General features: G+C 41.0%; 1 protein-coding gene across 3 annotated transcripts in view; it reads right to left on the bottom strand.

Annotated features, from left to right (window-relative positions):
* SLAMF1 (signaling lymphocytic activation molecule family member 1) overlaps positions 1-12,030 on the bottom strand; it is a 32,888-nt gene extending 20,858 nt beyond the window's left edge. For 2 of the 3 annotated variants that reach the window (XR_004479414.2, XM_049708115.1), the window contains exons 1-3: positions 11,901-12,030; positions 3,681-4,022; positions 1,440-1,724 (exon numbers count right to left, since the gene is read on the bottom strand). Coding sequence is in view for 2 of the 3 variants with exons in the window: in XM_049708115.1 (XP_049564072.1) it covers positions 1,440-1,724; positions 3,681-4,022; positions 11,901-11,976 (703 nt within the window). In the remaining variant the exon portion in view is untranslated. The remainder of the gene's footprint in view (positions 1-1,439; positions 1,725-3,680; positions 4,023-11,900) is intronic. The other variant, NM_001279809.1, reaches the window with a different exon arrangement.
* Between the last annotated feature and the right edge of the window lie 8,298 nt (positions 12,031-20,328).

Raw genomic sequence — 20,328 nt, 5'->3', positions numbered from 1 at the left:
TCTGAATAGCTGTGGGCAGAGAGAGAGGTCTGAACTGGGGGAGGAGCCTGTGAATGTGGCTTGTGTGCAAGGTGGGCAAGCAGACAGACACACTGAGTGGGTGGACAGGTGGCCAACTCTGCCATGAATGGCTGGGGGAGGAAACAGGCAGTTGGTTAGGATCACCAACGAACTCTCAGATGAAGAGACCAGGTAGATTTTCCCAGCAGTCCCTCTGGAATACCTCAGGGGAGTTGCTGACTGGACATGCTATGCTGAAGGGCATGACCTGGCTGCATTCCCCTGTCCCTAGATCCCTGGTCATCTGGAAAAGCCCTCCACATATACACCAAGTCTACTGTGGGCAGGAGTCTCCTTGGAATGACTCTTGTTTCCCCCCAGTGGTTGCAGAGGGAAGAATGTCAGAGCACAGGTAATACCTTGCAGGGCCAGCACCCTGGTTCTTCTGTCCCTGAGCCTACCTGAGGCATGGACACAAGATCGATTAATGAAAAAGCTCAGTGGTCTATCCTGTTTCCAATCTCAAGTGGTTAGTTGAGCTTACTTAATCAGCCCTTCGTTCCTTTTGATAACAGAATAATGATGCTTTATCTTTCCAGAGAAAGATCAGTCAGAAGATCTAGGTTTAGGTGCTGACTCTACCATCTATAAGCTGAAGAAACTTGAGGAGGGTACTTACATGCTAAGAGCTTAAACTTCCTAATTTGTGAAATGAAGATAATGACAACATTTATCTGATAAGACCATTGTGAGGATCAAAAGAGATCATACAGTTGAAAGCGCTTTGCCAATAATAAAGTGCTCTATGACTTATCATTTTCCCAGACTTCACAGTCTAGGTCTTAGTCAGAGAACTGACTACCCTGGCCCTCTGACCTGCTATGGGATTCACAGTACATTTCATGAAATGTGGCCCTTTATTACATCCTGCTTTTCATTATTGAGCACATGTTTCATGTCTTATCTTTATAACATGTTGACGGAGAGCAGAGGTCATTTATCATATCTATTCCCAATTTTCTACAGCATAGGTGATTGATAAATTCTTATTGATGGTGTAGAACCATCCCACCACTGGTAGAGCATGGACTTGGGAGTCAGGACCTGCCACCTGCACTCCCTCACCCGGCCAGCCTTTCAGGTTGGTGCCACGGCAGGAGGGGAGAGGAAGGATCGTAACTTAAGACCTGGGCTCCGGGTCTGGCTCCATCGTTTCTCATTGGTTTCCTCAACTCTGAACTGAGCATAGTGCCACCCTGGTCATTATGAACAGTAACCACTCACTGAATGCACATGGGAGGCTTTTACAAACTATAGAGAACATATAAAGTGTTGTTCCCAAGGTGAAGACCATGGCTATGGAAGAAGAGCAATTGGTCCAGGTGGGGACTGAGCCCATATCGTTAATGTGGCACACTAGCCGCCACAAGGGCACTCACCTGAGGAACCGAGGCTGCATCTGGACCACGGGATGAAGGTCTGAGAGCCATTGCTGATGGGGTTGCTCACGGTGCAGATGTAGATGTTGTTGGCATCCTGAGGGCCAAGGGTGAGATACAGGAGGTGGGAGTTCTTGGTGGGGCTCAGCAGAGGGGTGCCCGCCTCCTCACTCCAGTTGTAAGCTACATGGTCCCCCTTCTCCACCATGCAGGCCAGCATCAGGCTACAGTTCCCGTTCTCCTGGCTGGAGTTCAACACCTTAATTTCCGGAGTGGAGACCTGCTCTGTCAGGAGGAGGAGGAAGGGAGCCATCACTGAAATGAATCCTCTGGAATGCTGACTTAACCTTCTTGTTAGAAGAAAATGCAACCTAATGGCGTCTTTCCGCGCCCCCCCCACCCCCGGATCTGTAGTGTGATTTATTTCTGTGGGGACCTACTGCTTCGCACCATCCCTCTCTCATATGCCCCTCCCCCATACTTCTTTCCAGGATCACCTTGGGATAAAATAGAGAAGAAAAAATTGTCTTTTAGTTCCCCCCAACCAGTACTGTTAGGGCTCCCCTTGCCTTTCTGTTGTTCCTCATCTAGGTTGCTCTCCTGTATTCTACCTGTGGAGTTTGCTGTCAGCTAACTCCCCCACGGGTTTTAACTGTCCTTGGCTAAATTATTACCTTCCAGATCGAAAAGAATGACTTTTTACTGGTGAGATTTCATCTATACTCTGTGTGTGTGTGTGTGTGTGTGTGTGTGTGTTATAGCAAGTGCTTTAGGGTGTCTGAAATTGGGATAGCCACAGGCCTCACCAACTTATCTCACTCTAATGCTGTGAAATAGACAAAGTAAAAGGGAAAGTCTTATTTATTCAGCACATACTATAGGACAGGCATAATGCTAGAATTTCACATTTGTAATATTTTTTAATCTTTTCAACAACTTTCTTAACAATTATGAACCTAGTTATAATTATTCCCATTTTATAAATGAGGAAACTGAGACCCAGAGAGGTGGAGTGTCTTACATAATGCCACTCAGCTTCTAACAGCCAAACTGAGATCTGAAACTACGTCTTTCTGACTCCAAGATCCAGACTCTTTCTTTGACTTGAGAAGAACACCATGGTTGCAGGAACCGTATTTTCTAAGGTAAGAATTTGATCATAAAAGAGAAGATGTGACAAAGGCAGTGAACTGTTCTAGAAAATGCATGTGTAATCTTTGTGCTCATGGCAGCCTTGCCCCGGGAACACTATTGGAATGATCAGGACACCCTGATACCTGGTGGAGGGCTGTGGGAATTCTGCATACATTGTTTGGAGGGAAGGGAATGCTAGGGCCAGGGGAAGGGCAGGGAGGGTATTTCTGTCTCTCTTGTTGGTACCTGAGGATTTTAAAGAAATGTTGGCTGTTTGGGGCACCTGTCCCATCCTCAGAGATAAGAAACTCACTGTTGAAGAAGCAGGGTAGCCCGCATGGCTGCCAGGATCCCTGGGAATTCAAGGGAGCCTTGGGACTTAAGAGACAAACTCTGGGTGTGTTCAAGAGGGGCTGGCAGTTAAAGAGGCTCAAAAAGGCACTGGGCTTAGATTTAGGTGGACCTACGTTCTAGTTTCAGTTCTGCAACTAAGCAATTTTATAATCAGAGCATTTGTTTAAATGAGAAAAATATGCCTCTTCCACCAGGTAGCTGCAATCCTCTGCCAGGATGCAGGGCTTGGTGAGTGATGTGTGGGCTGAATTTCAGCCCTCCATCTCCCAGGACTCCTAGTGCAGTGAACCCACCTACGCAGATGTGAGTAGGAACGTGCAAACCACTTATCTCTAGATTTCAGTGTCCTCATCTATGAAAGCGAGATTGAGCTTGATCAGTGGTATTCAAAATTTTTTTAATTAAAAAAACACCTTTTTTCAAATAAAATCTTATTTGTAAATTGAGACTCTTGGGGCTCCAAACCCTCTTGTCAACAGGCAGAGGGGCTGTAGGCAAGAGGGCCTGGAGCCCCAAGAAAATGGGGTTAAAGGTAACTTGTGCTAATCAGCTATCACTAACGTGCAATTTGGATGAAAAAAAGATTTGTGAACTTCTAAAACTTCTTCCTGAAGGACGGTTTACCCCTGGACTGAGATGTCTTTCAAGTTGCTTCCAACTCTGAATACCCTTTGCTTCTGAGAGAGGCCTAAATTCTTAGGCAAGGAACTATCTCATCCCTCCAGTGGGGACTGGGGAAGCCACCATCATTACCATAGAGCTTCAGCTGCAGGCAAAATTGCTGGACTGAAATGTTTTCCTCCAGGCTCATAAAGTACCAGCCCTCATCCTCCTTCCTGCTTTTCAGGATCCTCAGGCTCATGTTTTCTGGATGAAACTCATAGCCATTCTCCAGATGGTGTGGAGAGTCACCTTTCCGCAGATCCAGAGACACTATTTTCTTCTTGACGGTGTCTATGGGTGATCCTGCCATTGTGACAAGGATGTGAATACTCTTATTCATGCTCTTACTTATCCCGTCAGATGTCAGGGGCAGCAGCACACTGCTTCCCAGCCGCCCAAGGATCATCACTGGGCAATTCGTTGAGCCCTCACCTGCAGGAGGAAGGAGAATGAAGTCCCTTATTATGGAAGCCTTTGAGACTCACATCCTGTCTGTGGATCAGGAATAATAGACTGGATGATCTCCCTCTTCCTCTTGGCCAATCCCTGGGGTTGCCAGGTCCTTAGTAGTTTATAAGGACTGTCATGAGGATCCCACTATATTCTCAGTATTTCCCACTATATTCTCAGTTTTCAAAAATTGCAGTGGAAATCTTAAAATCACTTATGATAGAGCTGTATAGACTAATTAGGACTCTGGGTTTCTTTGATCCAGGAGGGAATTCTATCAACTCAGATTTATAGTTAAGGCACCTAAGGCATAGAGAAGTTAAATGACTTGCCTAAAGTCATATAACTAGTAACTGGATTAATTCCTCAGCCAGACTTCCCACCACCATTGGAGATATAGCATGAAGAATGGAGAGTAACTGAAACTAATTCTGAGCTTGTGAGCCCAAGAGACCAAGGTTAAGAAGCATCATTTCAGATGAGGAGGAAAGAGAAAAGTCTGAGGGATGTGGAGTCCAGGAGGAGATGAGCCTCATATTCAAACTGTGGAATCCTAACTCCCCAAAAGGCTAAGATATTTAACAATGTCAAGGGTGAGAAATTATTTTACTTCTCTTTTTCAAAAAAGCTGAGGCAACAACAACCAAAAAAAAAAACAAAAAAACCCCCACAACCTCAGTTGATGACCCTGCTTCTCATTTCACTGAAAAAGGAGAAGAAATAAAAGAGGACTTCCATTTGTTTCTACCACCAAGTCAACCTACCTACTTGGATGGATGGTCTCTGCTCCCAGATAAGGCTAACCTCTTCCTTCATGGAGCACTCACTCACTTCAAGGCTTTGCTTCTGCAACTTCCCCCACCCCTTGCATCATCAACTTTGTTATTGTTATGGTATGTTGTGGGTTATTTTTACTAACACACAACATACCAACATGTAATTTCCCTAATCTTAAAAACCCCTCCCCTGGTGCCAGGTCCATCCCCAGCCACCTCCCCATTTCTCTGTTTTCTTTTATTCCAAAGTCCCTTAATGTGTGTTTATACCTTCTGTCCCCATTTCCTGACTTATTTTTCCTTGTACCCACTCCAGACAGGCCTTCTCCTTACTACTCATTGGAACCACTCTTGTCAAGGTCACCGTATATTCCATGATACTAAGTCAATTCTCCATCTTCATCCTTGCTTTCTCATCTTGCTTTCACTTGGCATTGTTCACATTCCCCCTTTGAAACACTGCCTTCATTTGGCCTGGGGAACAACACACTCTCCTGGTTTTCTTCCTATTTCACTGGCTGCCCTTTCTCAGTCTCTTTGCCTGAAACTTTCTGCTCTTAAAGACTGGAGCATCCCAGGACTCAGTACTCAGACCTCTTCTCTTTCTCAGCCACACTTATCTAGTTGCATAGTTTGACATGTTTCTGGAATGCTTACAGAGATATATCTCTTACCCAAACCCTTCACAGTACTCCAAATTGCCTACACTGATTGGTATTGGTATTTGGAGGTCTAAAGGGCATCTCAAACTTAGCAAATGAACCTTGATTCTATAGCCCCTTCTGCAAACAACATTACAATTCCTAGGCCAAAACACTGGAATCATCTTTGACTCCTTTCTTCCTCTGATACTCCACATTCAATCTATCAGCAATCCTGTTGACTCTGCCCTAAAAATATATCTGGCATCTCAGGACTTTCAACCACCATCATCACCAGCCTGGCCCTGCCATTGTCTTCCAACTAATCTCCCTGCGTCCATGCAATGGACAGTGTAACCTTTTAAAACTATATCAGATTTTGTCTCTCTCCTGCTTTTAATCGTCCAGGGCTTTCTAAGCACCCATAGAATAAAATCCATAGTCCCTGTTATTGCTTCAAAGACTGAATAACCCAATCCCTGGTACCTCTCCAACTCCTTCTCCTGTCCTCACTGCACTATGGCCACACTGGCTCCGGCTGGTCTGTAACTCATCCAGAACATTCTCATCTCAGAGCTTTTGCATTTGCTGTTCTCTCTCTCTCTTTCTGGCAATCTCTTCCCGTACATATCTAAAGAGCTCATTCCCTCATTTTATTTTAGATTTCTGCTCAAAAAATCATCTTCTCTGAGAGACCTGCTCTGACTATCCTACCTACCCTATCCTATCCCTTCTTGTTGTGCTTATCACTCTCTGATGTTATACTGTATATATTATTCATTTTATTTTTTAACACTAGAATGCCAACTTCTCAAGAGGAAGAATTTGATCTTGTTCACTGTTTTGTCCCTAGGACTCACAATTGTGGTTGGCACATAGTAGGCTTTAAATAAATATCTGTTCAATTTATGAATGCTGAAAGCCATGTTACCTGACTAAAACCTCTCTTATTTAGCTCTGCCCAATATGTGACTGAACTTAATAATTGAACTTAACCATAAGCTAATGTTTGTAAAAGAAGGAGCCCGTGAGTCAGAGAGAGCACAAATTGTTCTAGTTGATAAGAAAGTCAGAAGAGTACAATAAAACTGTCTGCCTAAGTAGTGCAGCCATCTAGAAAAGACACAATAACTCGTGGTTAAGGTGGATGTTGGAAATTTGGGCAAACTGATTCAGATGTTCTTGATACCAACATGCTCTGAGATCCTGTAAAGGGCCCAGCTGATATCAGACTAGAGATTCAGAGGTTGGGAAAAAAGAAAAATCAGGATTTGAGTGGTGGACACATAGTATTTTTTTTCTTTTGCTATGCCATGTAGCTTGCAGGATCTTAGTTCCCCAAACAGGGATTGAACCCTGGGCCCCGGTAATGAAAGCCCCGAGTTCTAACCACTGGACTGCCAGAGAATTCCTGACACTTATAATTATTAAGGAATAGTGAGAAAGACAATTAGGCATTTGCTCTTTTACATATTGCCAATACATCAACTCTTGAAACAGAGCGCTCTCCCTTGTTGCTCAATTGATTCAATAAGGACTGCTGTTCATGGTGCTGGTGTTGTTGTTTTTATAAAGATAAACTGCAGGGCATGTTGGAATTCCTTCCAGCCACACTTATGGATGCCTGACTGTCCAGATAATGTGGTAGGTACAGTACCCAAGAGAGTAACCTCTTGAATCCTGAACTTAAACTTCTACCAATAAAGGGATGACAGAAAACTAGAACCATCCATGCAAGGAGAAACATCATGTGGTACATAGGCCCCCTGAAATTGTGTACAAAAGCGGTATAAATAAGCATATGTACATTTTTCTGGGAGCATAGCCATAAATGTCATCTCTCAAAGGAGTCTGGGCTTCAAATCAAGGTTGAGAATTGCCATCATACTGTTGATTTTTTTGGATCAATTTTAATATAGAGAAAGAAGAAATGGAAATTATACCCATTCATAGACCATAAGTCTCCACCCTGCCATGTCTCCTGTGTGCCCCTTCTGCCCATGTAACCCAACAAACTCTTTACACCATGGCTGTTTTCAGAACTTGGAATTGGAAGGGAGTCAGGGGGAAGAGGAAATAGAGGATGGGGCAGAGAGTAGTCAAAAAAAAAAAAATCAAAGAAAAAAAGTTTTGAAAAAAGAAAAGAAGAGGGTAAAGAGGGAAAGAAAGAGAGGGCAGATGAGAAGAAAAGGCTGAGTGGTTCAGGCAGACTCAGTCATGGGGAGTGGAATCAAAACTTCATCAGGAAGAGACCCTCACACGCTACAACCCACATAAGGAATGATGATGTAACAACTAAGCATGTGAGTGGCCAGGTCTGCAGGGGGTACGTGAACTCATTGCCACCTAAGCAAGAGTGGAAAAATAAGTGGGGACTTTAAAGTGGTTCATAAAACACTTCAAGTAGAGTCCCAGCTCCTGAAACATCCTACTGCTTGATGAGTGTTTTCCAGCAGGTCTGTGATTCAGTCAGCCCCTGGTTACTAAGAGAGTCTGGAGGAAACATTTGTAGCTGTTAACACCAACTCACTTTCCTTCCAGGAAAATTCAACTTAGAAAGTAGAGTGATTCACATGGGCCCGTGGATATTTTCCTGAAATCAGTAGCATTTAGCCAAACTTTTCACAAAATGGGATTCTACCTAATGATAACAATTTTTTGGCCCAGCCCTGTTACTGGGCATCTTGCTACAACATTTCTTTCAGGTAGGACTCAGAGCCCTCACAGTTCTTATGCGAAATCTAGGCTTACAAAGAAAAGATAATGTGTCTTTAATAAGTCTCATTTTTAAACAGAAGTCCTACCAGCTGTCCTCCTAGTCCCATTCCTTGACGCTGCTGGGTCTTTCTATCTTAGAATATTTGCACTCACTGTTCCCCAGCCTGAAAGCCTGTCACTGCTCTTTATTTGCCGGGTTAACTCCTTCTGTCCTTCAGGCCTCTGCCCTTGACCCTTGGCTTAGATTCGGTTTCTCTGCCATATGCTTCCAGTTCACTTTGCATCTCTCCTTTCATATCGCTCAAGACATTTTTAACTCTCGTTCAATGCTTGTCATCCTTATTCAGTTATAAGTTTCCAAGAGTAGGGACTGCGTCTGTTTTGTTCACTGCTGTAATCTTAATACCTACCTGGGACATGGTAGGAACTCAATAAATCCTTTTTGCCCGAGAGAATGAAAAAACTGAATGAGATGAATGAATGAATGAACAAATGACAAAACAGAGTCTAATTTCTTCTCTCTCCAAAATCTGAATGTACTCTCCTTTATCTTTATAACATCCATAAGAGTTGTTTATGTAGGGAGATGAAGGGGACCCTTATCCCTATTTGCCAGGTGAGGAGCTAGAAGTGCCTTAGCTATGAAACCTCTGTTTCAGGTGCAGCAGGCCACTTACAGTTCCCCCTGAAAACTCACAGCACTTTACCTCTGCATCTGTGCCTTCAACTAGAGTACTCTTTTCAAGTTATATAAGAATCCAACCTACCTGATGTATACATTTAAAAGGACATGCAAGAAACTGGTAACAGTAGGGAGGGGTATAGAAGGGAGATTTGTCTCCATTCTGTACCCTTTTACACTGTTGAAGTTTTATAGACATACATGTGATACTCTTCCAATAAACAAACTAGTTAACAAAAAATTAAATGAAAGCTACATGATGAAAGATGTTTCTATCCACTTTTCAAATTCCAGATCAAATACCTCCATATGCCTTGTACTTCCTTCTTTGATTTTGTCAACTTCTCTCACCTTTTGAAAATTCCTATACTTCATTTCAGTTCAATTAAAATCAACTCATATCCTTCAATTATAGACAGCATATTCTAATTTTTACCATGGTACCTGGAAACAAATTTTAGGATTCTCCTCCTCCCTAAACATAAGCTTATCTAGTTTCATTCATTCAGGCCTCTGGAGTCAGGCTGGGTGATTAAAGAGAAATTGCTGACTGCTCTGTGCCTCTTTTTCCTGTTTTATAAAATCATAATGTAACAATAACTACACATATCTCATAGGGTTGGTATGATAATTAAATGAATAATACACACAAAGCACTTACCACGGTGTTTGGTATACAGCAAGGATGCTGTACATACTATTATTATTCATTCAACAAACATTCATGGAAGGGCTCTCACAGATACTGTGTCAAGTGCTAGGCAGAGGCTGTGGTTGTTCATTTTACTTCCCCCACACCTCACATAGTGCTAGCCACATCGTGTGTCCTTAGTAGACCGTTGCTGAATGGGATTGTTCAAAGGCAATCTATGGATAAAACCAAATAGCATTGAGGTTCTGATTTCCAGTCCAACACTGGAGACAGTGAAGGTAGTGGCATTATATCACAGTATTAAAGCTTTTGAGAGATGGAAGTGCCTAGATCTGCATCTTGGGGTACAATGGGCCAGTGAACAACAAGGTTGGGCCAAGTCTAGGATGCCCCCACTTGTCCCTCACCTCTCCCCTCATGTGTGTGAAGGATGTGAGGAGGACCTGAATGAAGGAATAAAAAATCCCACTGGGGTAGATTCATCAGTTGTAAGAGATGCACCACTCTGGTGGGGGATGTTGTTAATGGCGGGGGGGGCTGTTCATGTGTGGAGGTAGTTGGAAATCTCTGTACCTTCTGCTTACTTTTGCTGTGAACCCAAAACAGCTCTAAAAAAATGAAGTCTATTAAAAGATGTATCATTGGGGGAAATGGAAAATTCACTTTACTTGGGGGAGGGACATGTGGACTTCTTGATTTTTACAGTTTTGACTGGGAATTGGAAGTCGAGCTGAGTAGAGATGGGAAAGGGAGTGGGTACTGATTTTACAAGAATGGGGCTTCGTGGTTGGGTGAATCTGTCATGAATGACCTGTCCCATTTGCAAAGCATTTCCTTCTGGGTTTTATTGGGGTTTCACAAAAGGGTGCATATTTTAAAATAAAAACACTAAAATTTTTGTACATATTTCAAAGCAGACAAAGGAAGGAAGGGAGACACTACCGATTGGGTAGCCATGCCTGTGGGGCTGGGCTGTTTCTCACTGACCAGTGACCTCCAAAGCTTTCCGCGCAGCAGCTGTCAGCAGAACCTGAAATGCCAGGGCCAGACTGGCCAGGAGGCAAGCCAGCACAGAGACAGAAAAGTCCAGCTCACTGTTCAAACCCATCACGCCTGATAGTCACTAAGAAGAATTCCAAAAATGGTGGAGTCACAAATGGGGTGCACCCAGGAAAGTTTGACTCTCCCTGTGATGGCTTAAAGTGGTTTCGTTTGGCTTTCTGAGCCCTCAGTTCAATTATTGCTCTCTGAGACCTTGGGTAGCAAGAGCCATGGGTCTGCCTGATTCTGAGGAAAAGTGGGGCCAAGGAAGGCCTATTCATCTGGGAATCTGGCAAAAGACAGATCCCAAGTGCAGCCCCTCTGACAATCCTAGCATATCTCTGGGCTTCTCCTGGAAAAGTCCATAATGGATTTGTGGTCTTGAAAACCCCAAGAACAGAACATCCGGAGCCTCAGGACGTCCCCCCTTCCTTAATGCCGCTTCCACTCCAGACTGCTTCCCACAGTCCCAAGGCATTTAAGCAGAAAGGAGATTCTCACCCACTCCACAGTGAGCCCAAAGTCTGCCCCTTGCTTGGCTTTTTCTTTCTCAAACACCTTTTCTCATAGCTCAGCTATTACTAAACAGAGAATACCAGCAAACCAGAAAGACAGGAGTAGAGCCCAGCTTCAAACACTTTGTCTTGTGTCTGGCCTTATACTGGAGCTGCCCTGACCCTGAGCATTTCCGATTTGCATTTCTCACTTACTGTAACCAGCCCTGGGCTCCAAAAATCCTGGCCTCTCCCCCTCTTGCTGCCTTGGAGCCTTCTCTTCCAGGAAAGTAGCCACCAGTATGACCACACTGTGGCCACTATCTGTTCTCAACCAGTGCCTGGGGTTTTCACTTCTACCCTCTCTTCGCACTACAGCCTTTTCATGTAGGTGGATCATGTTTTTCGTTTGTCTGCTTGCGTGTGTGAGGATCCCCATCCAGGACAGGGTTGTAGGAGTAATATTCTCCCAGAGCTCCATCCCTACAGCTCATTCCCTTAGCCTGGGTCTTTGCCAGAAAGATACTCATGCAAAACCAACCACTCAGCCAGGACTTTGACTGGAGCCTCTCACCCAGAGAGGCTGGTCTAGAATGTGACCAGTGCCTTTGGCTTAGAGCTCCTGGTTTCCTTGGAAACTAGGACTGGTGGGGCTTAGCCTCAGAAGCCAGGACCCCAGTAACTCACAATGTTCCTTCCTCTTTAAAAGAGGCAGGAAGAACTCAGAGTCAGTCTCTGAGGAAGAGGCAGCCGAAAAACAACCCGCCACCCCTGCCTCTTCTCTCCATCCATGGGCTACAGCTGATTCCTGGCAGGTAATCATGGGACCCAAGCCCTCAGACAGATGAGCACTCACCTGTTCTGCAGCTCAGCTCAAAAGCTAGGGAGAAAAACAGCAGGACGTTCAAGGAGAGGAGCCCCTTGGGATCCATCAGCCAGTGAGGAGAGGGAAGGGAGCCCGGTGAGGAGCCCGGCAGCTGCTTGCAGACGCCACGGCAGAGTGAGCTCTTTGTCAGGCAAGTGCTGCCTCTACTGTCTAGTTTATGCATCAGGAACCAGTAGGCTTCCTGTCTCACTGGGACTTTTTCTGCCTGTGCCTCGAGGATTGCTCATCTCCTTTCAGGCTTTAAGTCACTCTGCTGTTCCCAAGAAGTCAAAATCAGGTGCTTAGACTGCAAGAGCCGAGAAGGGAGCTGTGTAATCACCCAAGGCTGTGGTCAAACCCCAGCCTTGGGCAGAAATGTGCTCCCCACTCCCTTTCTTAGCTGTCTTCTGGAAAGGGATGTTAAGACTCTCTGGGTGGTTCTGTCTGGTAACTCTTATTATACAAAGAAAAAGATGTAGTCATGTCAGGCCACCCCAAATTTGGATGTGTTAGTTCAAAGCTGAACTTGGATGACTGACCTTTAATGAGCTGATGGACCTTTTACTTCTGATTTGTTCCATAATTTCAGAGAACACCTCTCCATGCAGTCAGGTCCTGGTGCCAAAGTCACAGAGAGACGGGGGTGGGCAAGGGTGGGTCAGCTGGCAGAAACCCAATTTCCCTGCTGGGTACATTGTGGTAGAATTTAGTGAGCCCTGTGCTGTGTTTGGAGGGGCTGCCTTATTTTAGAATTTGTAACTAATTTTTGGTTGAGGAGAAGGGACTAGAGTTGACAGAAGAAAGATCTTGTGCTTTTCCATAAGTTAAGCTATAAATATGAAACATGGGAAAGGTGCTATTATTGGCTCACAAGGAAACTGAAGGTCCATTTTAACAGGTCAAAGGCACTTTCCAATGGGCCTCCCTAAGAGGACAAGGGTAATAAGAACTGGTGATATATGCGAAAGTGCTCTTTATTCTCATCGCCCCCCCACACACACTCAAACACCTGACACCCAACTATCCTCCCCACAGCACTACCCGGTGGTGTGCTGGAGCCAGCACCTACCAACTCATGAGAGCCAATTGTTAAATTTTCAGAAACCTTATGAGCTGGTTATTGATACACATTACATTATTAAAAATTGAATTACGTAAACTTACAATTAAATAAATTATATCAAAAACTAAGGGAATAAAAACTCATTACTTCTTAATTATTTTACATTTTACTATTCTCTATGCTCTTGAGAACATTTACATCTATTGTATCTCTGTGGTGGAAATAAAATATCAGGTCACTGTGAAATGCATAAAAAATTGAGGAAATATTTTCTAGTACTTAAAAACTATGATCTTATTCAGCATAAAGTCAGTAGTGTCGCTGAAGAACAAGTGAGGTCATGATATATGTCTTCAAAATGTCTCCACATTTATTTAACTTAAAAAAATGAACTGCAAGCAAGAATTGAGAGTGGAGTAAAATATTTAAAGTGTTGAGGGAAAAAAACACCAACCTATAATTTTCTGTACCCTGTGAAATTACCCTTCAAAAGTGAAGGAGACATAAGGACTTTTTCAGGCAAACAAAAATGGAGGGAATTTGTTGCCAGTAGTTCTGACTTGTAAGAAATGTTAAAAGAAGTTCTTTATAGAGAAGGAAAATAATAAAGGTCAGAAAATCGGATCTACCGACATCAAAGCAAGGAAAGTTATCAGGATAAAGAAGGATGTTACATAATGACAAAGGGGTCAATTCTCCAAGAAGACATAACAAGCCTTAACATGTATGTGCCTAACAACAGAGCTTCAAATATGTGTGGCAAAGCTGTTTGAACTACAAGGAGGAAGAGATAAATCCTCTCATAATTGGAGACTTCAACACCCTTCTATCAGAAACAGACGAATCCAACAGGCAGAAAATCAGTAAGGACATCATTGACCTCAATTCCACCACCAATCAACTGTATAAATGTACATCTATAGATTACTTCATCCAACGACAGCAGAACACACATTCTTCTCAAGCTCACATGGAACATTCACCAACATAGACCACCTTTTGGGCCATAAAACACACCTTAACAAATTTAAAAGAATACAAGTCATACAATGTCTGCTCTTAGACCACAATGGAATAAAACTGGAAATCAACAGAAAAAAATGGAAAACTTCAATATATGTGGAGATTAGACAACACACTTTTAAATAAGATAGATTAAAGAAGAAATCTCAAGAGAAATTTTTGAATATTTTGAACAAAATGAAAACACTACTTATCAAAATGTGTGGGATATAGCAATAGTAGTGCTTAGAAAGAAATTTATAGCATTGAATGCATGTATTAGAAAAGAATAAAGGACTAAAGTCAGTAATTGAAACTTCCACTTCATCAAACTAGAAAAAGAAGAGCATATTAAATCCAAAGTTAGCAGAAGAAAAGAAATAATAATATTAGAACAGTAAGAAATGAAATTGAAAACAGGAAATCAATAGAGAAAATCAATGAAACCAAAATGTGGTTCTCTGAAAAGGTCAGCAAAATCTATAAATCTGTAGCCAGGCTAAATAAGGAAAAAAAGAGGATGCAAATTACTAATATTAGAAATGAAAGAGGGGACATCACTACCAACCTCATAAACATTAAAAGGATAATAAAGAAATGCTATGAACATCTCTATGCCCACAAATTTGAAAATCTAAATGAAATGTACCAACTCCTTGAAAGACACAACCTGCCAAAACTCACACAGGATGAAATAGACAATCTGAATAGGTCTACATCTATTAAATATATTGAATCAATAATTAATTACATTCCAAAGCAGAGCATCAGTTCCAGATGGGCTTACTGGTGAATTCTACCAAATATTTAATGGAAGAAATCATACCAGTTCTCTAGAATCTCTTACAGAAGATAGAAGTAAAGGGAAATCTTCTGAACTCATTATTTTACATATTCTAACTCATTCTAATAACAAAACCAGACAAAGACTATACAAGGAAAGAAACCCCATGGACAAATAACTCTCATGTGCATAGGCAGAAAACTCTTCAACAAAACATTAGCAACTCCAATCCAACAATGTACAAAAAGAATTATATACTACAACAAAGTGGGATTTACCTCAGGTATGCAAGACTGGTTTAACATTTGAAAAACAATTAATCCATCATACCAACAGGCTAAAGAAGAAGAATCACATGATCACGTTAATAGACACAGAAAAATAATTTGACAAAACTGAACAGATTTTTTCTTCCCTCTACACAAATCTTTTATTTTTTTAACATCTTTATTGGAGTATAATTGATTTACATTATTGTGTTAGTTTCTGCGGTATAACAAAATGAATCAGCTATATGAATACATATATCCTCATATCCCCTCCCTCTTGCGTCTCCCTCCCACTCTCCATATCCCACCTCTCTAGGTGGACACAAAGCACCAAGCTGATCTCCCTGTGCTATGCAGCTGCTTCCCACTAGCTATCTATTTTATATTTGGTAGTGTATATATGTCCATTCCACTCTCTCACTTCGTCCCAGCATACCCTTCCCCCACCCCATGTCCTCAAGTCCATTCTCTATGTTTGCGTCTTTATTCCTGTCCTGCCTCTAGGTTCCTCAGAAACATTTTTTTTTTATTCCATATATATGTGTTAGCATACAGTATTTGTTTTTCTCTTTCTGACTTTCTTCACTCTGTATGACAGTCTCTAGGTCCATCAACCTCACTACATATAACTCAATTTCGTTTCCTTTTATGGCTGAGTAACATTCCATTGTATATATGTGCCACATCTTCTTTATCCATTCATCTGTCAATGGACACTTAGGTTGCTTCCATGTCCTGGCTATTGTAAATAGTGCTGCAATGAACATTGTGTTACATGACTCTTTTTGAATTATGGTTTTCTCAGGGTATATGCCCAGTAGTGGGATTGCTGGGTCATATGGGAGTTCTAACTTTACTTTTTAAAGGAACCTCCATATTGTTCTCCATAGTGGCTGTATCAATTTACATTCCCACCAACAGTGCAAGAGGGTTCCCTTTTCTCCCCACCCTCTTCAGCATTTATTGTTTGTAATTTTTTTTTACATCTTTACTGCAGTATAATTGCTTTACAATGGTGTGTTAGTTTCTGCTTTATAACAAAGTGAATCAGTTACACATATACATATGTTCCCATATCTCTTCCCTCTTGCGTCTCCCTCCCTCCCACCCTCCCTATCCCACCCCTCTAGGTGGTCACAAAGCACCGAGTTGATCTCCCTGTGCTATGTGGCTGCTTCCCACTAGCTATCTATTTTACGTTTGGTAGTGTATATATGTCCATGCCACTCTCTCACTTTGTCACAGCTTACTCTATTGTTTGTAATTTTTGATGATGGCCATTCTGACCACTGTGAGATGATACCTCAATGTAGATTTGATTTGCATTTCTCTAATGATTAGTGATGTTGGGCATCCTTTCATGTATTTGTTGGCAATCTGTATATCTTCTTTGGAGAAATGTCTATTTAAGTCTTCTGCCCATTTTTGGATTGGGTTGTTTGTTTTTTTGATATTGAGCTGCATGAGCTGCTTGTAAATTTTGGAGATTAATCCTTTGTCAGTTGCTTCATTTGCAAATATTTCTCCCATTCTGAGGATTGTCTTTTCATCCTGTTTATGGTTTCCTTTGCAGTGTAAAAGCCTTTAAGTTTCATAAGGTCCCATTTGTTTATTTTTGTTTTTATTTCCATTTCTCTAGGAGGTGGGTCAAAAAGGATCTTGCTGTGATTTATGTCATGGAGTGTTCTGCCTATGTTTTCCTCTAAGAGTTTGATAGATTCTGGCCTTACATTTAGGTATTTAATCCATTTTGAGTTTATTTTTGTGTTTGGTGTTAGGAAATGTTCTAATTTCATTCTTTTACATGTAGCTGTCCAGTTTTCCCAGCATCACTTATTGAAGAGGCTGTCTTTGCTTCATTCTATATTCTTGCCTCCTTTATCAAAGATAAGGTGACCATATGTGTGTGGGTTTATCTCTGGGCTTTCTATACTGTTCCATTGATCTATATTTCTGTTTTTGTGCCAGTACCACACTTTCTTGATTACTGTAGCTTTGTAGTATAGTCTGAATCAGAGAGCGTGATTCCTCTAGCTCCGTTTTTCTTTTCTCAAGATAACGTTAGCTATTCGGGGTGTTTTGTGTTTCCATACAAATCATGAAATTCTTTGTTCTAGGTCTTTGAAAAATGTCATTGGTAGTTTGATAGGGATTGCATTGAATCTGTAGATTGCTTTGGGTAGTGTAGTCATTTTCACAATGTTGATTCTTCCAATCCAAGAACATGGTATATCTCTACATCTGTTTGTATCATCTTTAATTTCTTTCATCAGTGTCTTATAGTTTTCTGCATACAGGTCTTTTGTCTCCTTAGGTAGGTTTATGCCTAGGTATTCTTTGTGTTGCAATGGTAAATAGGAGTGTTTCCTTAATTTCTTTTTCAGATCTTTCATCATTAGTGTATAGGAATGCAAGAGATTTCTGTGCATTAATTTTGTATCCTGTCACTTTACCAAATTCATTGATTAGCTCTAGTAGTTTTCTGGTAGCACCTTTAGGATTCTCTATGTATAGTATCATGTCATCTGCAAACAGCGACAGCTTTACTTCTTTTCTGATTTGGACTCCTTTTATTTCTTTTTTATCTCTGATTGCTGTGGCTAAACCTTCCAAAACTATGTTGAATAATATTGGTGGGAGTGGACATCCTTGTCTTGTTCCTGATCTTAGTGGAAATGGTTTCAGTTTTTCACCATTGAAAATGATGTTGGCTGTGGGTTTGTCATATATGGCCTTTATTATGTTGAGGTAAGTTCCCTCTATGCCTACTTTCTGGAGCATTTTTATCATAAATGGGTGTTGAATTCTGTCTGAAGCTTTTTCTGCATCTACTGAGATTATCATATGGTCTTTTCTTTCAGTTTGTTAATATAGTGTATCACATTGATTGATTTGCGTATATTGAAGAATCCTTGTATTCCTGGAATAAACCCCCCGTGATCATGGTGTATGATCCTTTTAATGTGCTGCTGGATTCTGTTTGCTAGTATTTTGTTGAGGATTTTTGCATCTATGTTCATCAGTGATATTGGACTGTAGTTTTCTTTCTTTGTGGCATCTTTGTCTGGTTTTGGTATCAGGATGATGGTGGCCTCGTAGAATGAGTTTGGGAGTGTTCCTCCCTCTGCTGTATTTTGGAAAAGTTTGAGAAGATAGGTGTTAGCTCTTCTCTAAATGTTTGATAGAATTCGCCTGTGAAGCCATCTGGTCGTGGGCTTTTGTTTGTTGGAAGATTTTTAATCACAGTTTCAATTTCAATGATTGTGATTGGTCTGTTTATATTTTCTATTTCTTCCTGGTTCAGTGCCTGAAGGTTGTGCTTTTCTAAAAATTTGTCCATTTCTTCCAGGGTGTCCATATTATTGGCATATAGTTGCTTGTAGTAATCGCTCATGATCCTTTGTATTTCTACAGTGTCAGTTGTTACTTCTTTTTCATTTCTAACTCTGTTCATTTGAGTATTCTCCCTTTTTTCCGGATGAGTCTGGCTAACGGTTTATCAATTTTGTTTATCTTTCAAAGAAACAGCTTTTAGTTTTATTGATCTTCACTACTGTTTCCTTCATTTCTTTTTCATTTATTTCTGATCTGATCTTTATGATTTCTTTCCTTCTGCTAACTTTGGGGTTTTTTGTTCTTCTTTCTCTAATTGCTGTAGGTGTAAGGTTAGGTTGGTTGTTTGAGATGTTTCTTGAGGTAGGATTTTATTGCTATAAACTTCCCTCTTATAACCATTTTTGCTGCATTCCATAGGTTTTGGGCCATCATGTTTTCATTGTCATTTGTTTCTAGGTATTTTTTGATTTCCTCTTGATTTCTTCAGTGATGTCTTGGTTATTTTTAGCTATTGTTTAGCCTCCATGCATTTGTATTTTTTACAGTTTTCTTTTCCTGTAATTGATATCTAGTCTCATAGCATTGTGGTCTGAAAAGATACCTGATATACTTTCAATTTTCTTAAATTTACCAACGCTTGATTTGTGACCCAAGATATGATCTATCCTGGAGATTGTTCCATGAGCACTTGAGAAGAAAGTGTATTCTGTTGTTTTTGTATGGCATGTCCTATAAATATCAATTAAGTCCTTCTTGTTTAATGTGTCATTTAAAGCTTGTGGTTCCTTATTTATTTTCATTTTGGTTGATCTGTCCATTGGTAAAAGTGGGGTGTTAAAGTTCCCTACTATGATTGTGTTACTGTTGATTTCCCCTCTTATGGCTGTTAGCAGTTGCCTTATGTATTGAGGTGCCCCTGTGTTGGGTGAATAAATATTTACAATTGTTATATCTTCTTCTTGGATTGATCCCTTGATCATTATGTAGTGTCCTTCTTTATCTCTTGTAATAGTCTTTATTTTAAAGTCTATTTTTCTGATATGAGAATTGCTACTCCAGCTTTCTTTGATTACCATTTGCATGGAATATCTTTTTCCATCCCCTCACTTTCAGTGTGTATGTGTCCCTAGGTCTGGAGTGGGTCTCTTGTAGACAGCATATATACGGGTTTTGTTTTTGTACCATTCAGCCATTCTATATCTTGGTTGGAGCATTTAATTCATTTACATTTAAGGTAATTATTGATATGTATGTTCCTATTATCAGTTTCTTGTTTTGGGTTTGTTTTTGTAGGTCTTTTCCTTCTCTTGTGTTCCCTGCCTAGAGAAGTTCCTTTAGCATTTGTTGTAAAGCTGGTTTGGTGGTGCTGAATTCTCTTAGCTTTTGCTTCTCTGTAAAGATTTTAATGTATCTGTCAAATCTGAATGAGATCCTTCCTGGGTAGAGTAATCTTGGTTGTAGGTTTTTCCCTTTCATCAGTTTAAATATGTCCTGCCAGTCCCTTCTGGCTTGCAGAGTTTCTGCTGAAAGATCAGCTGTTAACCTTATGGATATTCCCTTGCATATTATTTGTTGCTTTTCCCTTGCTGCTTTTAATATTTTTTCTTTGTATTTAATTTTTGATAGTTTGATTAATTTGTGCGTTGGCATGTTTCTCCTTGGATTTATCTTATATGGGACTCTCTGTGCTTTCTGGACTTGACTGACTATTTCCTTTCCCATAATAGGGAAGTTTTCAACTATATACTCTTCAAATATTTTCTCAATCCCTTTCTTTTTCTCTTCTTCTTCTGGGCCCCCTATAATTCGTATGTTGGTGCATTTAATGTTGTCCCAGAAGCCTCTGAGACTGTTCTCAATTCTTTTCATTCTTTTTTCTGCTCTTTGGTAGTTATTTCCACTATTTTATCTTCCAGGTCACTTCTCCATTCTTCTGCCTCAATTTTTCTGCTATTTTTTCGTTCT

The sequence above is a fragment of the Orcinus orca genome, chromosome 1 (assembly GCF_937001465.1).
Source record: "Orcinus orca chromosome 1, mOrcOrc1.1, whole genome shotgun sequence".
Taxonomy (NCBI): Eukaryota; Metazoa; Chordata; class Mammalia; order Artiodactyla; family Delphinidae; genus Orcinus; species Orcinus orca.
This window is presented reverse-complemented; position numbering and strand designations above follow the sequence as displayed.